The 13838-nt window shown below is 52.0% G+C and overlaps 1 protein-coding gene across 6 annotated transcripts in view; it reads left to right on the plus strand.

Annotated features, from left to right (window-relative positions):
- FAM53B (family with sequence similarity 53 member B) overlaps positions 1 to 13838 on the plus strand; it is a 124866-nt gene that overhangs the window by 40635 nt on the left and 70393 nt on the right. For 5 of the 6 annotated variants that reach the window (XM_021943820.2, XM_009215583.4, XM_009215585.4 and 2 more), the window contains one exon: positions 7950 to 8004. In XM_021943820.2, coding sequence (XP_021799512.1) covers positions 7965 to 8004 — 40 coding nt within the window. In that variant the 5' untranslated portion in view covers positions 7950 to 7964. Of the gene's footprint in view, positions 1 to 5371; positions 5545 to 7949; positions 8005 to 13838 lie in introns of those variants that run through there. The other variant, XM_009215584.4, reaches the window with a different exon arrangement.

Here is a 13838-nt window from a genome sequence, read left to right on the forward strand (position 1 = left end):
AAGGGATTCTACCACGTGTTCTCTTGTGGCCTCACAGATTAGAATCTGTGTTTTCTTCCTGAACTCTCCCTTGCTTTGTTGGAAAGGATCCTTCTTTCTGCTGCTTTTTGTTACTGACCTGTCCAGGCCCAGAACCACCCAGTGTTGGGCCCATCTGTCTTCCTCCTCCTCTTCTTTCCCCTTGGCTCCAGATGAGAGCTCTGTTGTGGGGAACAGCCCTGTTGGAGAAGGGCTTTCTCATTGCTCAGTTTGCTGATGCGCCCAGAACACAGTGACTGGGTGCCAGTGCTTGGCCCGGCCCAGCTCAGTGCTGCCTGCCCTATAGCGTGGGCCAGCAGGAAGATGTTGGGGGTGCGGCTATGCTGAGGGTCTTGGGAAGTGTGTTAGTTCATATCATGTTGCTGTAAGGAATACCTGAGGTTGGGTAATTTATAAAGAAAAGAGGTTTACTTGGCTCATGGTTCTGCAGGCTGTATAAGAAGTATGGCACCGGCCAGGCGCGGTGGCTCAAGCCTGTAATCCCAGCACTTTGGGAGGCTGAGGCAGGCGTATCATGAGGTCAGGAGATTGAGACCGTCCTGGCTAACACGGTGAAACCCCGTCTCTACTGAAAATACAAAAAATTAGCCGAGTGTGGTGGCGGGTGCCTGAGTAGTAGTCCCACCTACTCAGGAGCCTGAGGCAGGAGAATGGTGTGAACCCGGAAGGTGGAGCTTGCAGTGAGCCGAGATTGCGCCACTGCACTCCAGCCTGGGTGACAGAGCGAGACTCAGTCTCAAAAAAGAAAAAAAAGAAGCATGGAAAAGTATTGCATCTGCATCTGTTTCTAGTGAGGCCTAGGGAAGCTTCCAGTCACGGCAGAAGGTGAGGGGAGAATAGGTGTATCACGAGGTGAGAGAGGGAGTGAGAGGGAAGGGAGGAGGTGCCAGACCTGTTAAACTACCAGCCCTCACATGAACTAGAAGAGCGAGGACTCCCTGATTACCATGGGGAGGCCACCAAGCCATTCATGAGGGATCCACTCCCATGACCCAAACACCCCCGCCCAGGCCCTGCCTCCAGCATTGGGGGTTACATTTCAGCATGAAATTTGGAGGGGACAGACACCCAAACTGTATGCCCAGAGGTCCATGTACCTCCTCCCTGTCCTTGAGCCTCACGCTACCTGCTGAGGGGCAGGGGTGCACCCATTTCTACCCCATTTACAGACAGGAAGCTGTGGCTCAGAGAGCCCAGGGAGGGGCTGCCCCAGGCACAGATTTCAAGCCCAGGCCCTTGTCTGCTTCCCCCAGCACCTTCTCGCATGGGCCCTATTCCAGAGGCTGTGATCACCTTGGAGCCCCTCCAGGCTTTGGGGAGAGACACACGATGTAAATAACTGAAGAAATACCGAAAATAATCTTAGTCTAGTGATGACATCCACAGGACAGAATGTGAGATACGCTGATGCTAGCATTTGCTCTGAACAGCCAGCAGAGGTTCAGAGGAAGTTGACGGGGTTTTGCTTTAGCTTCCTAAACTGGTAACATCATCCCCGTGTAAATACCATCAAGATAACAACAGGAACGATGGAAAATAAATTTTCTTTTGTTTTCTAATCAGACTAAGAAGATGACAAGTAGAGGTTTAAGATTTAAAAGGAAAGCATGACTGGGGGGGAGGCCGGGACTGGTATCAGCACAGGCCACTTTGGAATTATGGGAGCAGACCCCAGAGGCACAGCTCACCCTGGGTCCCCAGAGTCAGGCCTCAGTCACAGAGGCGGGAAAGTCTCAACGTGCAGGGGAAAGTCCCCAGGGTCCTCGCAACCCTGGGTGTCATGTGGCACTGGAGGAGGAGCTCGTGGCCAACTCTGAGGCCTGTTGAGGGGTGTGAGGACTTGGTCTCCCTCCCAGCCTTCTTTGGGGTTCATGCCATGGTTCTCTGGTTCCCCTGTTTTAAAAAACTAAATGCTGGTGAAACAACTGCCTTTCCCTCAAAGAAAGGTGTAAGGAAAAAAAGGACTGACCAGTGCTCAGCATTTTGCCTTTCCCAGCACAGGGCCCACCTGCCTGGGGAGAGATGGCCCTGAGGCTCAGCTGTGCCCATGGCCCTGACTTCGCTTGCACGGCCAGCAGCCATGGCTGGGTCCAGTTCCCCTTTCCCCGACTCTGCCTGGTGCCTTCCTCTGTCGAGTGGGCTCTTCCTTCCAGTGTTCTAACATTAGCTGCTCCCCTGGAAGGCAGCCCAGACATTTGACCTTGGAGCACTGTGCTCCCTCAGCTCCTTCCCGCATGCCCACGCTCAGGCCAAGAGTCTGTTCTCTTGTTTCCAGAGTGACCACCTCCCTTGGCCAGGCCCACTCTTCTCTCTGCAGCCCATCCTCCCTTAAGGCTGAAGACCAAAGGGAGCTGATGACTGGCTGCTCCTGGGCAGAGGGCAGTGTGTGGCTCCAGACTGCCTGACTTTCCCTATAACAACCAATACTAGTCTTTTGGAGGGGCTGATCTGGTAGATAGACAAGCACTTCCTTCTGCACTTGTCTGATTAGGATGCCAAAGGCTAAATGACTTTTCTTATTTGAGGAGTTAGTGGCCATGTCAGGCCTTATACACAGTTGCCTGGGCACTGGGGTTCTTCATACTTTGGGCCATGCTAAGTTGGCACTTTGAGCTCAGTAGCCCCAGCCAGGATCTCTGGCAGGCCCCAGGCTGGCCTGAAGTTAGAACGCAGGAGTGCATAGGGTCCAGGGCAGCGTGATGCCTTTCACCCTGGGCAGGCAGAGATACCAAGGGGCCCGCCCATGCTTTGGCTAACCCCGGAGCCTCAGGAGTCAGGGCCACCGTATCTCTATCAGCATCTTTGAGAATCTTCATCCAAAGGCATTGTTCCCTCCTCAGCTTCTCTTTCTTGTCTCAGGCCTGGATCTCCTTTTTGCTTTCGACTGCCACAGTCTCGCGGGGTTACATTTTGGGAGTGTGGGTGCTCCACTCGTTCCCCCGTAGGGCATGAGTGTGAGCCTCCCCCAGGTGCTCTGTGGCTCCCTGTAACATCGTGTCAGGAGATGGAAGATGTGACTTAGTTGCTTTAGTCGATAATGTACAGAGGAAAGTTACGAAGAACCGTGGTTGTGGCCTGGCATTTTCTGCAGGGCCAGTTCCTCATTTGGAGCCTTAATTGTGTCTTTATTTAAGCCAGGGCTGCTTTCTTTAGTCAGACAGATGGCCCTGAAGCCTCCATTTGATTTCCAGCTTTTGCCTTTCCTACGAGGATCTAATTCCAAAAACCTTTTCTCGTGATCTGAGGAGTCTCACAGAGATGAGGCCCTGCCCCAGGGTGGGCTTGGGAACAGAGGCTTCACAGGGGAGAAACACAAAGGGGAAATGTGCTCTGGTCTTATTTCACTGCAGACCTCAGCACTGCAGGGCTCGGATGCTCGCTGAGTGCAGACACTGAGTGTCTTGTGAAACCTCAGAGGGCCGAGGGGTTCCCTCAGGGCCTGGTGGGGCCTCCACACCATGATTGGCTCATTCTTCCCACTGTGGGTGCAGGAGGTTCAAAGTGTTGGAAAGGCTGTGTGTGTAGGAATGGTACATACCAGTGGGAATGTTAGCATATACCGGGTAGCCTGGGGAATAAAAGGCCCTGGCCAACCTAGAGCCAAGCAGGAACTCTGCTGGTTTGCCCATGTGGAGTTGGACCAGGGAAACCTGCCAGCGGTCAGGGTGTACTGGGGCCTGGCACCCTGGAAAGCTGTCAGTACATGACGTTCTGGCCTGGCCGCCACTGGCTTAGCTTCACAGATGGGGCTCAGAAAGCAAGATGGGCCCTGATCTGGTCTCAAGGTAAAGCACGAAATTAGTCAGGGTTCCTCCTTTGTCAGCGCCAGAGGCCGTCCCCAGCTAACTCACCCCAAGAGAGAACTCCCTGGAGCACGGGGAGAGCTCTCAGGGCTGGAGAGGAGGGGGCCAGTCGGGCCCCAGAAAGGGCATGACTGGAGCAGCTGGGAGGACTTCAGAAGCAGGTGCCCACGGGCAGACTGAGGGCCTCCCTGCTGGGTGGATCAGGCCCAGCTCTGTGGTTCAGGAGTCAGCCATGGAACCAGTGTCTAGGCCTGAGATCTGGGCCTAGCCCGGGGCCAGGGAGGTGGAGGCACCTTGTTTGACAGTCCCACTAAGACATGATCCAGTGAGGGTGAAGGTATCCCAATTCAAAATTTGGGGTGCTGCTGACAGAAGAAGGGGGCCGCACCACTGGGCTGCGCAGTTTCATCTCTTCAGTGAGGAGCAAGCAGTGGCTTGCCTGGGATGGGGAAATGGAGAAGTCGTTCCTTCGAGTTGGAAAATCATAGTGTGCACCATTGCTGGTTCGTGGGAACCCTTAGGTAGAGGGCTGGAGACCGGCATGAGGAGGCCAGGCCAGCCTGCGAGGTGGCTCTGACTCTCAGGCTGGCCTCTCAGCCCTTCCCCACTGAGGTTTGACTTTGCGTGAGGCCAGCGATTTTGGGAGACAGTAACTTCTGCCCAGTGAAAATCCATTTCTGTTGCCTGACATCCACTGGGTGTGTGGCCTCAGGAGTGGGACAGGCTGGCGCTGACAGGTGCCTGTAGCTGTGGTGCCTGCTGTTGGCTGTGAAGTTGAAACCAAGACAGCCCTCCTTTCTCAAGAAGCTTCCGTTCCCATGGAGCAGAGAGTCAGTACAGGAACAGATGTTCCAATACCTGCCATGTTCATTAAATGAGGCGATGGGAGAGAGAAAAGTGGGTGGGAGGCACCGCTTTAGCCAGGATGGTCCAGCAAGGCCACTGAGGAGGCCACGGGGCAGGAACAGCGCAGAGCGTGCTGTGTGAAGATCCCGGCACAAAGCCCCTGAGATGGTAGTGACTGGCCTGGCGCCACTGGGTGGTGTGAGTGAGGAGGGGAGGACCAGAGCAAGATTGTGGGTACTCAGGTTGGCTCATGTGGAGCACTGTGCACTGTGGAGGAGAGGTAGTGGCCGGGATTTGATTCTGGTTGTGGTGGGAAGTTGTTGGAACAGGATGACGTGGTCCAATCTCTGCTTTAAGAAGATGGCTCCGGCCGGGCGCGGTGGCTCAAGCCTGTAATCCCAGCACTTTGGGAGGCCGAGGCGGGTGGATCACGAGGTCAGGAGATCGAGACTATCCTGGCTAACATGGTGAAACCCCGTCTCTACTGAAAATACAAAAAACTAGCCGGGCGTGGTGGCGGGCGCCTGTAGTCTCAGCTACTTGGGAGGCTGAGGCGGGAGAATGGCGTGAACCCGGGAGGCGGAGCTTGCAGTGAGCCGAGATCAGGCCACTGCACTCCAGCCTGGGAGCACAGCGAGACTCCGTCTCAAAAAAAAAAAAAAAAAAAAGAAGATGGCTCTGGGTTCTGGGTGGAGGGTGGGAAATGGGGGCCCAGGGTACAGGCTGTAAGAGCGGTTAGGAGGGGCGTTCACTGGGGCTGGCAGTGGCTGGGATCAGGGCCAATGGTGGGGTGGCGAGGAGTCTGTTTTCCAGGTTGGAAATGGCAGGCCACTCTGGGAACCTGCTGCAGATGCTGGTAAGTCCTCACTGAATGAATGAATGAGCAAGTCGAGTGAATGTATGAACGAGTGCCTGGGGTGCGTGTGTGTTGGCCCAGTGCTGTTTCTGTGGGCAGACAGACCCCGGCATCTCTGGCAGTGTTCCTTGTGATGGCCTGGGTCAGAAGGGCCCTGAGGTCCCCCGTGGTCTAGAACATGCCGGCTTGGTGAGAGGCGGCCAGCAAGCACTGTTCTGCTGGCCAGGCAGAGGGCGGCTCGCTATGTGGCTTCCTGCTTCGGTGTGGAAAGCCCCAGCCCCTCCTGCATGCGTGCCAGTGAAGCACACAGGGTGCTCCAGTGTTCCTGCTCTCTCTGCTCTCCCCAGCCCCCATCCTGGTGTGGCCTCTGTGGCCTCCCAGCCTGGGTTGCCTTCTCCCACCTGGCAGGCATGGACTGGGGGCCGAGTTTCCCCAGGGGGTGTTTTCCTTATGCCCAGGTGTTCCCTTAGTGCTGGGAGCCACCTCCCTTGGCAAGCCAGACCCTGGCCCGACTTCCCTCTCTGAACCTGGGAACTGGGGGCCTGCCTGGCATCCACAGGCTGAGCTCTCGGCTGTGCAGGCAGCGCAGCCCCAGCAGCAGGGCTCTCATGCGCTTGTCACCCACTTTCCATTGCATGACTTTGGTGTGGTCTCAGCTGCACCTCTCAGCTGGGATTGTGTGACGGGGGATGGGAGGAAGCAGGTGCAGCCGTTTTGAATTCTTCCCAGATATTTCCACAGATGGTGGTAGAGGGGATGGTTACATCACTGTGGAATCCAGGAGGGTGACCAAGTGTGATGATACTGTTAGGATCATTTTAAACTGAGGAGGGCGACCTGTAGGAGGACTGCCCCGTTCCCCTTCAGCCCTAGAAGCTCCTGTGGTCCTCAATGCCAGTCTAGGCATCCCTCCCAGGAGGCCGCCCCGGTGTCCACCCCCATCCCAGCACACTTGCCCTGGACATCCCCTCCAGCCCCGATCTCCCCGTGGTTTGTCTGTGACTGTCTTCCATGAAGTGTGAGTCCTCCTTCACCTCTGTGTCCCCAGGCTGGTCAGGATGGACCCTTAGTAACCCTGTGGGATGAACGCAGTGTTGACCTCGTGCAGAGGTCCCTGGATTGGGTAGATGGGGATGAGGTGAGGGAGCTGGTGCCAGGTGCTTGCCACCCTCTTACCTGGATGGGCCAGGTGTTCCCAGTCAGCCCCACCGTCCTGCCAGGCCTTCAAGAGCCAGAACCTGGGCCCTCGTCCACTTACCAGCCTGGAAGCCTTGTCTGTTTGTGTCATTTTGATGGGGAGTGTTGGGGGTTCCTTTCAGAAGTTAGAGCCTTCTGTGACAAGCTCATTTCTCTGGGCCTGAGAGCTCCTTTCACCATTGTACGATCAACCCCCAGCACAGCCCGCCCAGAAAGAATCACCACCCCGTGCCCACTGAGCGAGTGGGCGAGTGAGTGAGGGAGCCTCGGAGCACTTGAGGCAGAGCTGCTTCCTGGGGCTCTGGCTGGGTAGTCTCTGCTCATGAGAGGACCAGGCAAGCCTCTTGACCTGGGTATCACCTAGCATGAGGAACCCCCAGAATATTCTACACCCAGCTTACTGTGTAGCCGTGGAGCAAGTGCCCTGGATTTGGGGTTCTTCTAGGCCTCGTTGGCCTATTTTTTGCCCAGTGGCCATAGCGTTCAGTTGAGGGTAGGCGGGGGGCATCAGGAAAGATGTAGAATGTTTACAGTGGAAAGGAAACTATTGTGGAAATACAGTGCCAAGGAGTTCAAAAGCCATCGCTGTTATGTTGAGACCAAGTATAACCCTTGAGTTTCTGTTTCAGTTCAGAGAAAATGCCTCAGGGGGCCTCAGTGTAGCCACAAAACAGTCTGCAGAGCAGAGGCCAGCCCTTCTGAGCTCTCCCCATGCTTCTCACCAGAGCGGGAGAGCTGTTCTCCCTGGATCTGGAAGGGAGGGGTCTCGGAGTTGGACCTGGGGCCCTCTGCTCCCTACTTGAGGTTCTTCGTGTCCCCAGGGAGGTCCCCTCCTCTTTTGGTCTCTTCTCAGCCCAGCTCAAGGAAGCTTGTTCCACTGTTTACCATCCATCCTGCCCCTGGGCCGCCTCCACATCTCTTATGTGGAAAAATCCCCTCATGTCAGAAGTGATGGGGCTTTCTGTGTGTTTTCAAAGCCCATTAACTCAATGGACTCCATAACTCACTAGAGACTTGGGACAAAAAAGTCTGGGCCTAATTCTGTGCAGATGTTTTCTCTTTGAATACCTTTTCCTCCTTTCCCTGATCTGACATTGGCAAAGGACAGTCACCCTTTTATTGTGACTTTAGAAGGGATCAGTAGAGAGTCAGTGCAAAACATGCTTCCTATGATTTGAAGAGTGAATAGCTTTTCTGGTTGTTTTCAGCACACGCCAAAGAAGATGAGTCAAGGACCTACACTTTTCTCTTGTGGAATTATGGGTAAGTACTCAAGGCCGTCCTGGAAGCTGTCCTCCTAGTCCTTCCAGCCAGGGTCTGAGTCCTCCAGGTGAGACGCTCAAAGCACTTTCTGGACACAAGTTCAAAAAGAGCAGCCCCGGGACTCTTCTGTGTGTTTTAACTATTTTGGTCCCCTATGGTGCCTGAGTGAAGGGACGGGCACTAATGTGTGGTTTACAACTCCAACACTGAGAATTTCTGTCTGATGATTAAAGTAATTCATGTTGATTTTTTTTCATTCAGAAAATGCACAATAGTGTAAAGTATGCAGTAAAAATCTCTCATAGCCCCAATGCCCAGGGAGAGTTACTGTTGATGTTTTTGTGTATGTTTATGTTCTTAGCATTTTTTATATAGCCCACTGCACGATGAACATATAATTATGTAAAACTATATTCGTTTGCTGTTTTCACTTGGAGTAGTTACCATCATCTTCCCACAGCATTAAAATTGTTCATTCCATGCATGTTAATGGTTTACAGTGCCGCATTGTGTGGTAAGTGTGTCAGGATGTCTTTAGTGATGTAATTACATCTAGGCTGGTGGGTCAAGGGGCTGTTTTATTTGCTGTTGTGATGAACAGTGACTGTGTAAGTGCCTAACTCCTTGTCTGCCTTTGAGATGATTTGCTAGGATAGTTTACAGGAGTGGAATAGACAGGCTGGAGGGCAGGGGCATTTTTAAGGCTCTTGATTCATTTTGCTGACATGCCTTCCAGAGAAGATTGCCTTGATCTTCTGTTTCTGTGCAAGTGTGAATTACTGTTTTTTATAGGGGGCAAAAAAGATGGCCATTGATTATGTTGATTTCTTGATGCCTCAGGTGATTGGGCATTGTTTGACCTCTCAGTGTCCCTCTGTGGCTCTCCTTGCCCACCTTTGGGGACGTCTTGCCGGATGAGTTTCTGTAACGTCTATGTGGACTCAGAAACCACTCTTGGATGATGGATGACGACTGTGGGCTTTCAGATTCGAAGGTTACTTTGGTCAGACCTCAGAGTTTCCCTTGCGTTTCCTTCTCGGTCCTTCCTGCACGTGAGGTGTTTTGTTTTTCTTCTTCAGATACAGTTGCTGTAGATGAGGCGATATGTTAGATTGAGCCCTGTGCCAGGCTTCGTACATGCCGGGCCCCGCTGGCTCTGCCAGCGGCTTCATGCACATACGAGAGAACTGAGGTCTAGTGAGGTGGCCCTCTGCAAGCTCCCTCAGTAGGCAGAGTTGGACTCAGGTGGGCGATGAAGGGAGATTGTTTTCTTCTCAACCATATGCCATGGCTCTGGGACATGTGGCGGTGCTCTTGATGCTGCCGTTGAAGAAGATGGAGACAGGGAGATCAGCTGGCCCTGGTTTTCCGTATGACATACTTCGGAGGCCCGTCCCCACAGGACTGAATACCTCCCCCATGGTTTACGGCTTTCAGCAAACCCTCAGTGCCCCAGACACATAGCTCAGAAGCCTGCCTCATTGCCTGCTTCCTGGGACAGCCTCACCTTTGAGCTTCCTTCCTGTGTCATGCTGGGAAAGAGAGAGAGGCCCTGGCATGCCCAAACCTTCAACCCTGCCTAAACTTTAGCTGTCAACCGGGCCAGACCAGTAAACTGGGTTGTGGAGATGTTGGTCTTTATTTCAAGGATTTCTAGTCTTTGCACTATGTAAGTTACAATAAGGTGAATGTGTGGTGGGTTTGTGATGGCAGAGAGACTCACCCTTGTAGGGGCAGGTCTTGAGGCCCAGGGACCAAGGCAGAGGCCCTGGGGAGAGGAGGTCTATGGGGAAAAGCCCAGATGGCCCAGGAGAATCTATCGGAGGCTGCGGAGCCCAGCAACCTGCTTTCTACCGGGGAGGCCGTGGTTTCCAGGAGGGACTACACTGTGTCTCCAGACTCCTGTTTACAGAGTGACTCTTTAGGAAGTGCTGGCGGGGTCCCAGTGCCTCCGTCCCAGGCTCTTCTCCTCTTCAGCATGGTCCTGTCTTCCTTCTGCTCTGTGGGACAGTGCCAGGGCACTACGAGGCAGCAGAGGGAGAAGCGGGGAGCCGTTGTACTGGTGGGAGATCTTTGGAGTCCCCTCGTTCTCCTCTGCTGCTCTCTGTCTATGGGCCTCATCTTTCTGTTGCTCAGCCCCTCCCTGATTCAGGAAAACCCGGACCTGCATGGCTGTGCATCACTGAGGTGTTTCACTGACTGCATTTCGTTTCGTTTGCAGTGACGTGCTGTCATAGATAGGACTTGAGCACCTGCTGTGTGTCAGGCACCTGGTGAGGGATAGAGTGGATCAGACCCTGCCCCTTCCCTCAGGGAGGTTTCTGTCTGGTGGAGGAGAAAGATCAATGAACAGTGAATTCCGCGCTGCTTAGGCCAACTTCCATGAGATGTGGAGGCCCTTGAACTATGGGGATACCACCCCGTCTTCCTGGCTAGGTTTCCTCACCTTGCAAATTGTGGGGATTTAAGGTGACGGCCACACACTAGTGCACATCCTCCCTCCCGCCTCTGTCCCTTTCCTGCACTTGCTGGGAGAGAGGGGTCAGCAGTCAGGAGCCTTACCCTGTGCACTCTGTCTAGTGGAAGCTCAGGTTACCTCTCCAGCCCTTCTGGTGCTCCGTGAACTGGGAGTGCACCCCAGGCAGCAAGATTTCATCAGAGGTGTACCTGCTTTTCTTTTCTTTTCTTTTCTTTCTTTCTTTTTTTTTTTTGAGACAGTCTCACTGTCGCCAGGCTGGAGTACAGTGGCATGATCTTGGCCCACTGCAACCTCCACCTCCTGGGTTCAAGCAGTTCTCCTGCTTCAGCCTCCTAAGTAGCTGGGATTACAAGCATGTGCCACCACGCCCAGCTTATTTTTGTATTTTTAATAGAGACGGGGTTTCATCATGTTGGCCAGGATGGTCTTGATCTCCTGACCTCGTGATCTGCCTGCCTCAGCCTCACAAAGTGCTAGGATTACAGGCGTGAGCCACCGCGCCTGGCATGCCTGCTTTTCAACAGTGGGGAAGAGAATACTCTGAGGGGCTGGCTGGACTTTTCAAGAGGGTTTTGGGCCCTTCTAGCTCTTGACAATGCTGTGCAAAGATAAAACACCAAATTATCATAATCACCAACCCCCAGCCTGTCTCCTGAAGATAAAAGATTCATGTTCTGGTGCTGATCAGTGGAATTCTCCCATGAGAGCTGGGGACAGTTAGTCCTGTGACTCAGGAGTTTTTCCTCCTGAGCCCCCATGCCAGGGTCCTTGCTGGAAGCCAGTATGAGTTCAAGTTTCCCGAATGTTCTGCAGAAAATCTGGGCAAGTGCAGTAGAGCAAGGAGCACAGCACCCTGGTCACTTCCTAAAATGCCACCGTTTCAAGTAGCTCAGCCTCCTCTGCACCCACTTAGATAAAACACGTAACTAATATAAATCGAATACTCACAACAATGCCTTTTTAATTTTATTTTTGTTTTTTTTTGTTTGTTTTTTTTTGAGATGGAGTCTCACTCTTTCTCCTAGGCTGGAGTGCACTGGTGCAGTCTTAGCTCAGGGCAACCTCCACCTCCTAGGTTCAAGCAATTCTTCTGCCTCAGCCTCCCAAGTGGCTGGAATTACAGGCGTCTGCCACCATGCCTGGCTAATTTTTGTATTTCTAGTAGAGATGGGGTTTCACCAAATTGGTCAGGGTGGTCTTGAACTCTTGACCTCAGGTTATCCACCTGCCTCAGCCTCCCAAAGTACTGGGATTACAGGTGTGAGCCACGGCGCCTGGCCTATGCTTTTTATTTATTTTTTTAATTAAAAGCACTTCACGCCCTATAATTGCAAGCTGGATACCAGGCCCCTCCCCACTCTTATCCCCTACCCCAGTTTAGGAACTTGATACAGAGAAGTGGTTTTGTGCTTCTCAGTGTGGAAGAGAGAACAAAGCCAGCATGGAGTGTGGATGGGAGAAGCAGAGAGGGTAGAGCTGAGCACTGCCCAGCCAGCCCTGCACCAGGATTGAGTGCCCTTTATTAGGGTGCCAGCTCAGTCCCCACCACAGGGCTCCTGCTAGCAGAGGCTGTTTTGACTCTTGGCTTCCTTTCTCATCTCCCAGAGCATCCCCAGCTCACCTTCTTTGCTGAAATGGAATTTCCTCTACAAAGCTGCTCTGGGAAAGAGCCATTTATATGACTGGTTCTTGTGCTCTCGACACAGGAAACATAGGTCAGGTGGCAGCTCCGTGGTGCGGCCCACCCACTGGACAGCCGACTGGGCGAGGGAGCCAGCCCTTGCTCCTGACTCTGATTTCTAGTGGGTACAAAGAGGGGCCCGGGCTGTGGCTGAGAGTCATCCTGTGTGGGGAGAAGCAGGGCCACATGTGGACTCTCAGTCCAGGCTCCCTCCACATCTTCTGCCATTTGCAGTGGGGGACCCAGGGTCACACGTGTATTAGTTTAATCTTTTTTGGTGAAACAGGCAAGTGGAGTGAACGCAGTCTCCATTCACCACCCTTGGCTAATTGCAGCCATTCAGTGCATTTGTATTGTAGGGACAATAGGCACCACACATTCCATTTTCCTCAGCACTCAGGCGAGGAGGAGACCTGGAAATCACTCATATGTAAGAAAGCGAAGGCAATACCAATTATTTTTAAAAGGCTACTAGGAAAAGTCTTGTAAATACAAGTCAGTGGACAGAGAACAAAACAATTCATGTGCTAAAAAAAAATTGGATGGAAACCCATAATTACTTTAGGAGTTATGGTAATAAATTATTTATTAATGTAAATTATTTCACAGGCAAAGAACATAGAGGAAACTTGAGCAGAAGGATCATACATTATGTATAAAAAGGAATTGTAAAAATATTATAGCAGCCCTCCTTGTGCCGCCCCAGTTCAGGTTTGTCCGCATTTTAATTATAAGCTCTTACTTTCACGGTTTAATTACTTGGCTGTTAAAGTCTACTCTGTACATAAAAGGGTTGTTCCCTGGGGCACTCTCTGTATTAATTTCTACAGGGTAAACCAGTTGGCTGTGTTGAGCTGGGGAGGACTAAAAGATTTTGCTTTGAGATTTGGTAGCTTTGGTCTTTAAACTCAGCCACTGTTTGTCATGGAAAGTGGAAAGTGATTGCACGTTGTAGGAAAAGGGTGGCCGTCAGAGCTTGAGTGTTTTTGATTCTCAGAACAAATAAACAAATGAATGAATCAAAATGAATGACAGCAATAACAAAATCAGAGCTTCTCAGGCCCAATTTTTGGTCTCTGCCACTTTTTCTGTTTTGCAGAGACAACCATTTTGAATGTGGTCATTGGGCCAGGTCCTCCAATAAGAGACTGCGTGTTAACCAGTATAGGGTAGAATGAGATTTGTTTTCATTGAAAAAAAATTATATCCATATATAAGTGTGTGTGTGTGTGTATATATATGTATATGTATATAGGATTTTTTAAGGTTTGCTTTATTATTTTTATTTTTATTATGGTCATATGTGTGATTTTTAAAAATCTCTAAAATAGTTTGTCCATGTAGGGTATTTAAATTCTTCCTTGTACCATTCATTGGTTTCAGGCAGTGTTTCAGGAATAATAAAGCACAGAATGGAAGTAGATGTAAAATGTGGTTGGCGCATGACAAGTGTTGCCAGTGACAAGTGAAAAACAGAGCTTCCCAGGGCTGCCTTCTTACCCAGGTTGGGCTGACTTGATGGGGAGGGGACCACAATAGTGCCAGAGGACAGGAAATGGCCACTGCCAGCCTATCTAGGTGCCATGCCTTCCACATGAAGAGATGGTCAAGTTAGGCAGCCTGGCCCAACTGCAAGAGCATGACCTTGGGACTGCAGACTCTTTTGACATCCGG

The sequence above is a fragment of the Papio anubis genome, chromosome 11 (assembly GCF_008728515.1).
Source record: "Papio anubis isolate 15944 chromosome 11, Panubis1.0, whole genome shotgun sequence".
In the NCBI taxonomy this organism is placed as follows: domain Eukaryota; kingdom Metazoa; phylum Chordata; class Mammalia; order Primates; family Cercopithecidae; genus Papio; species Papio anubis.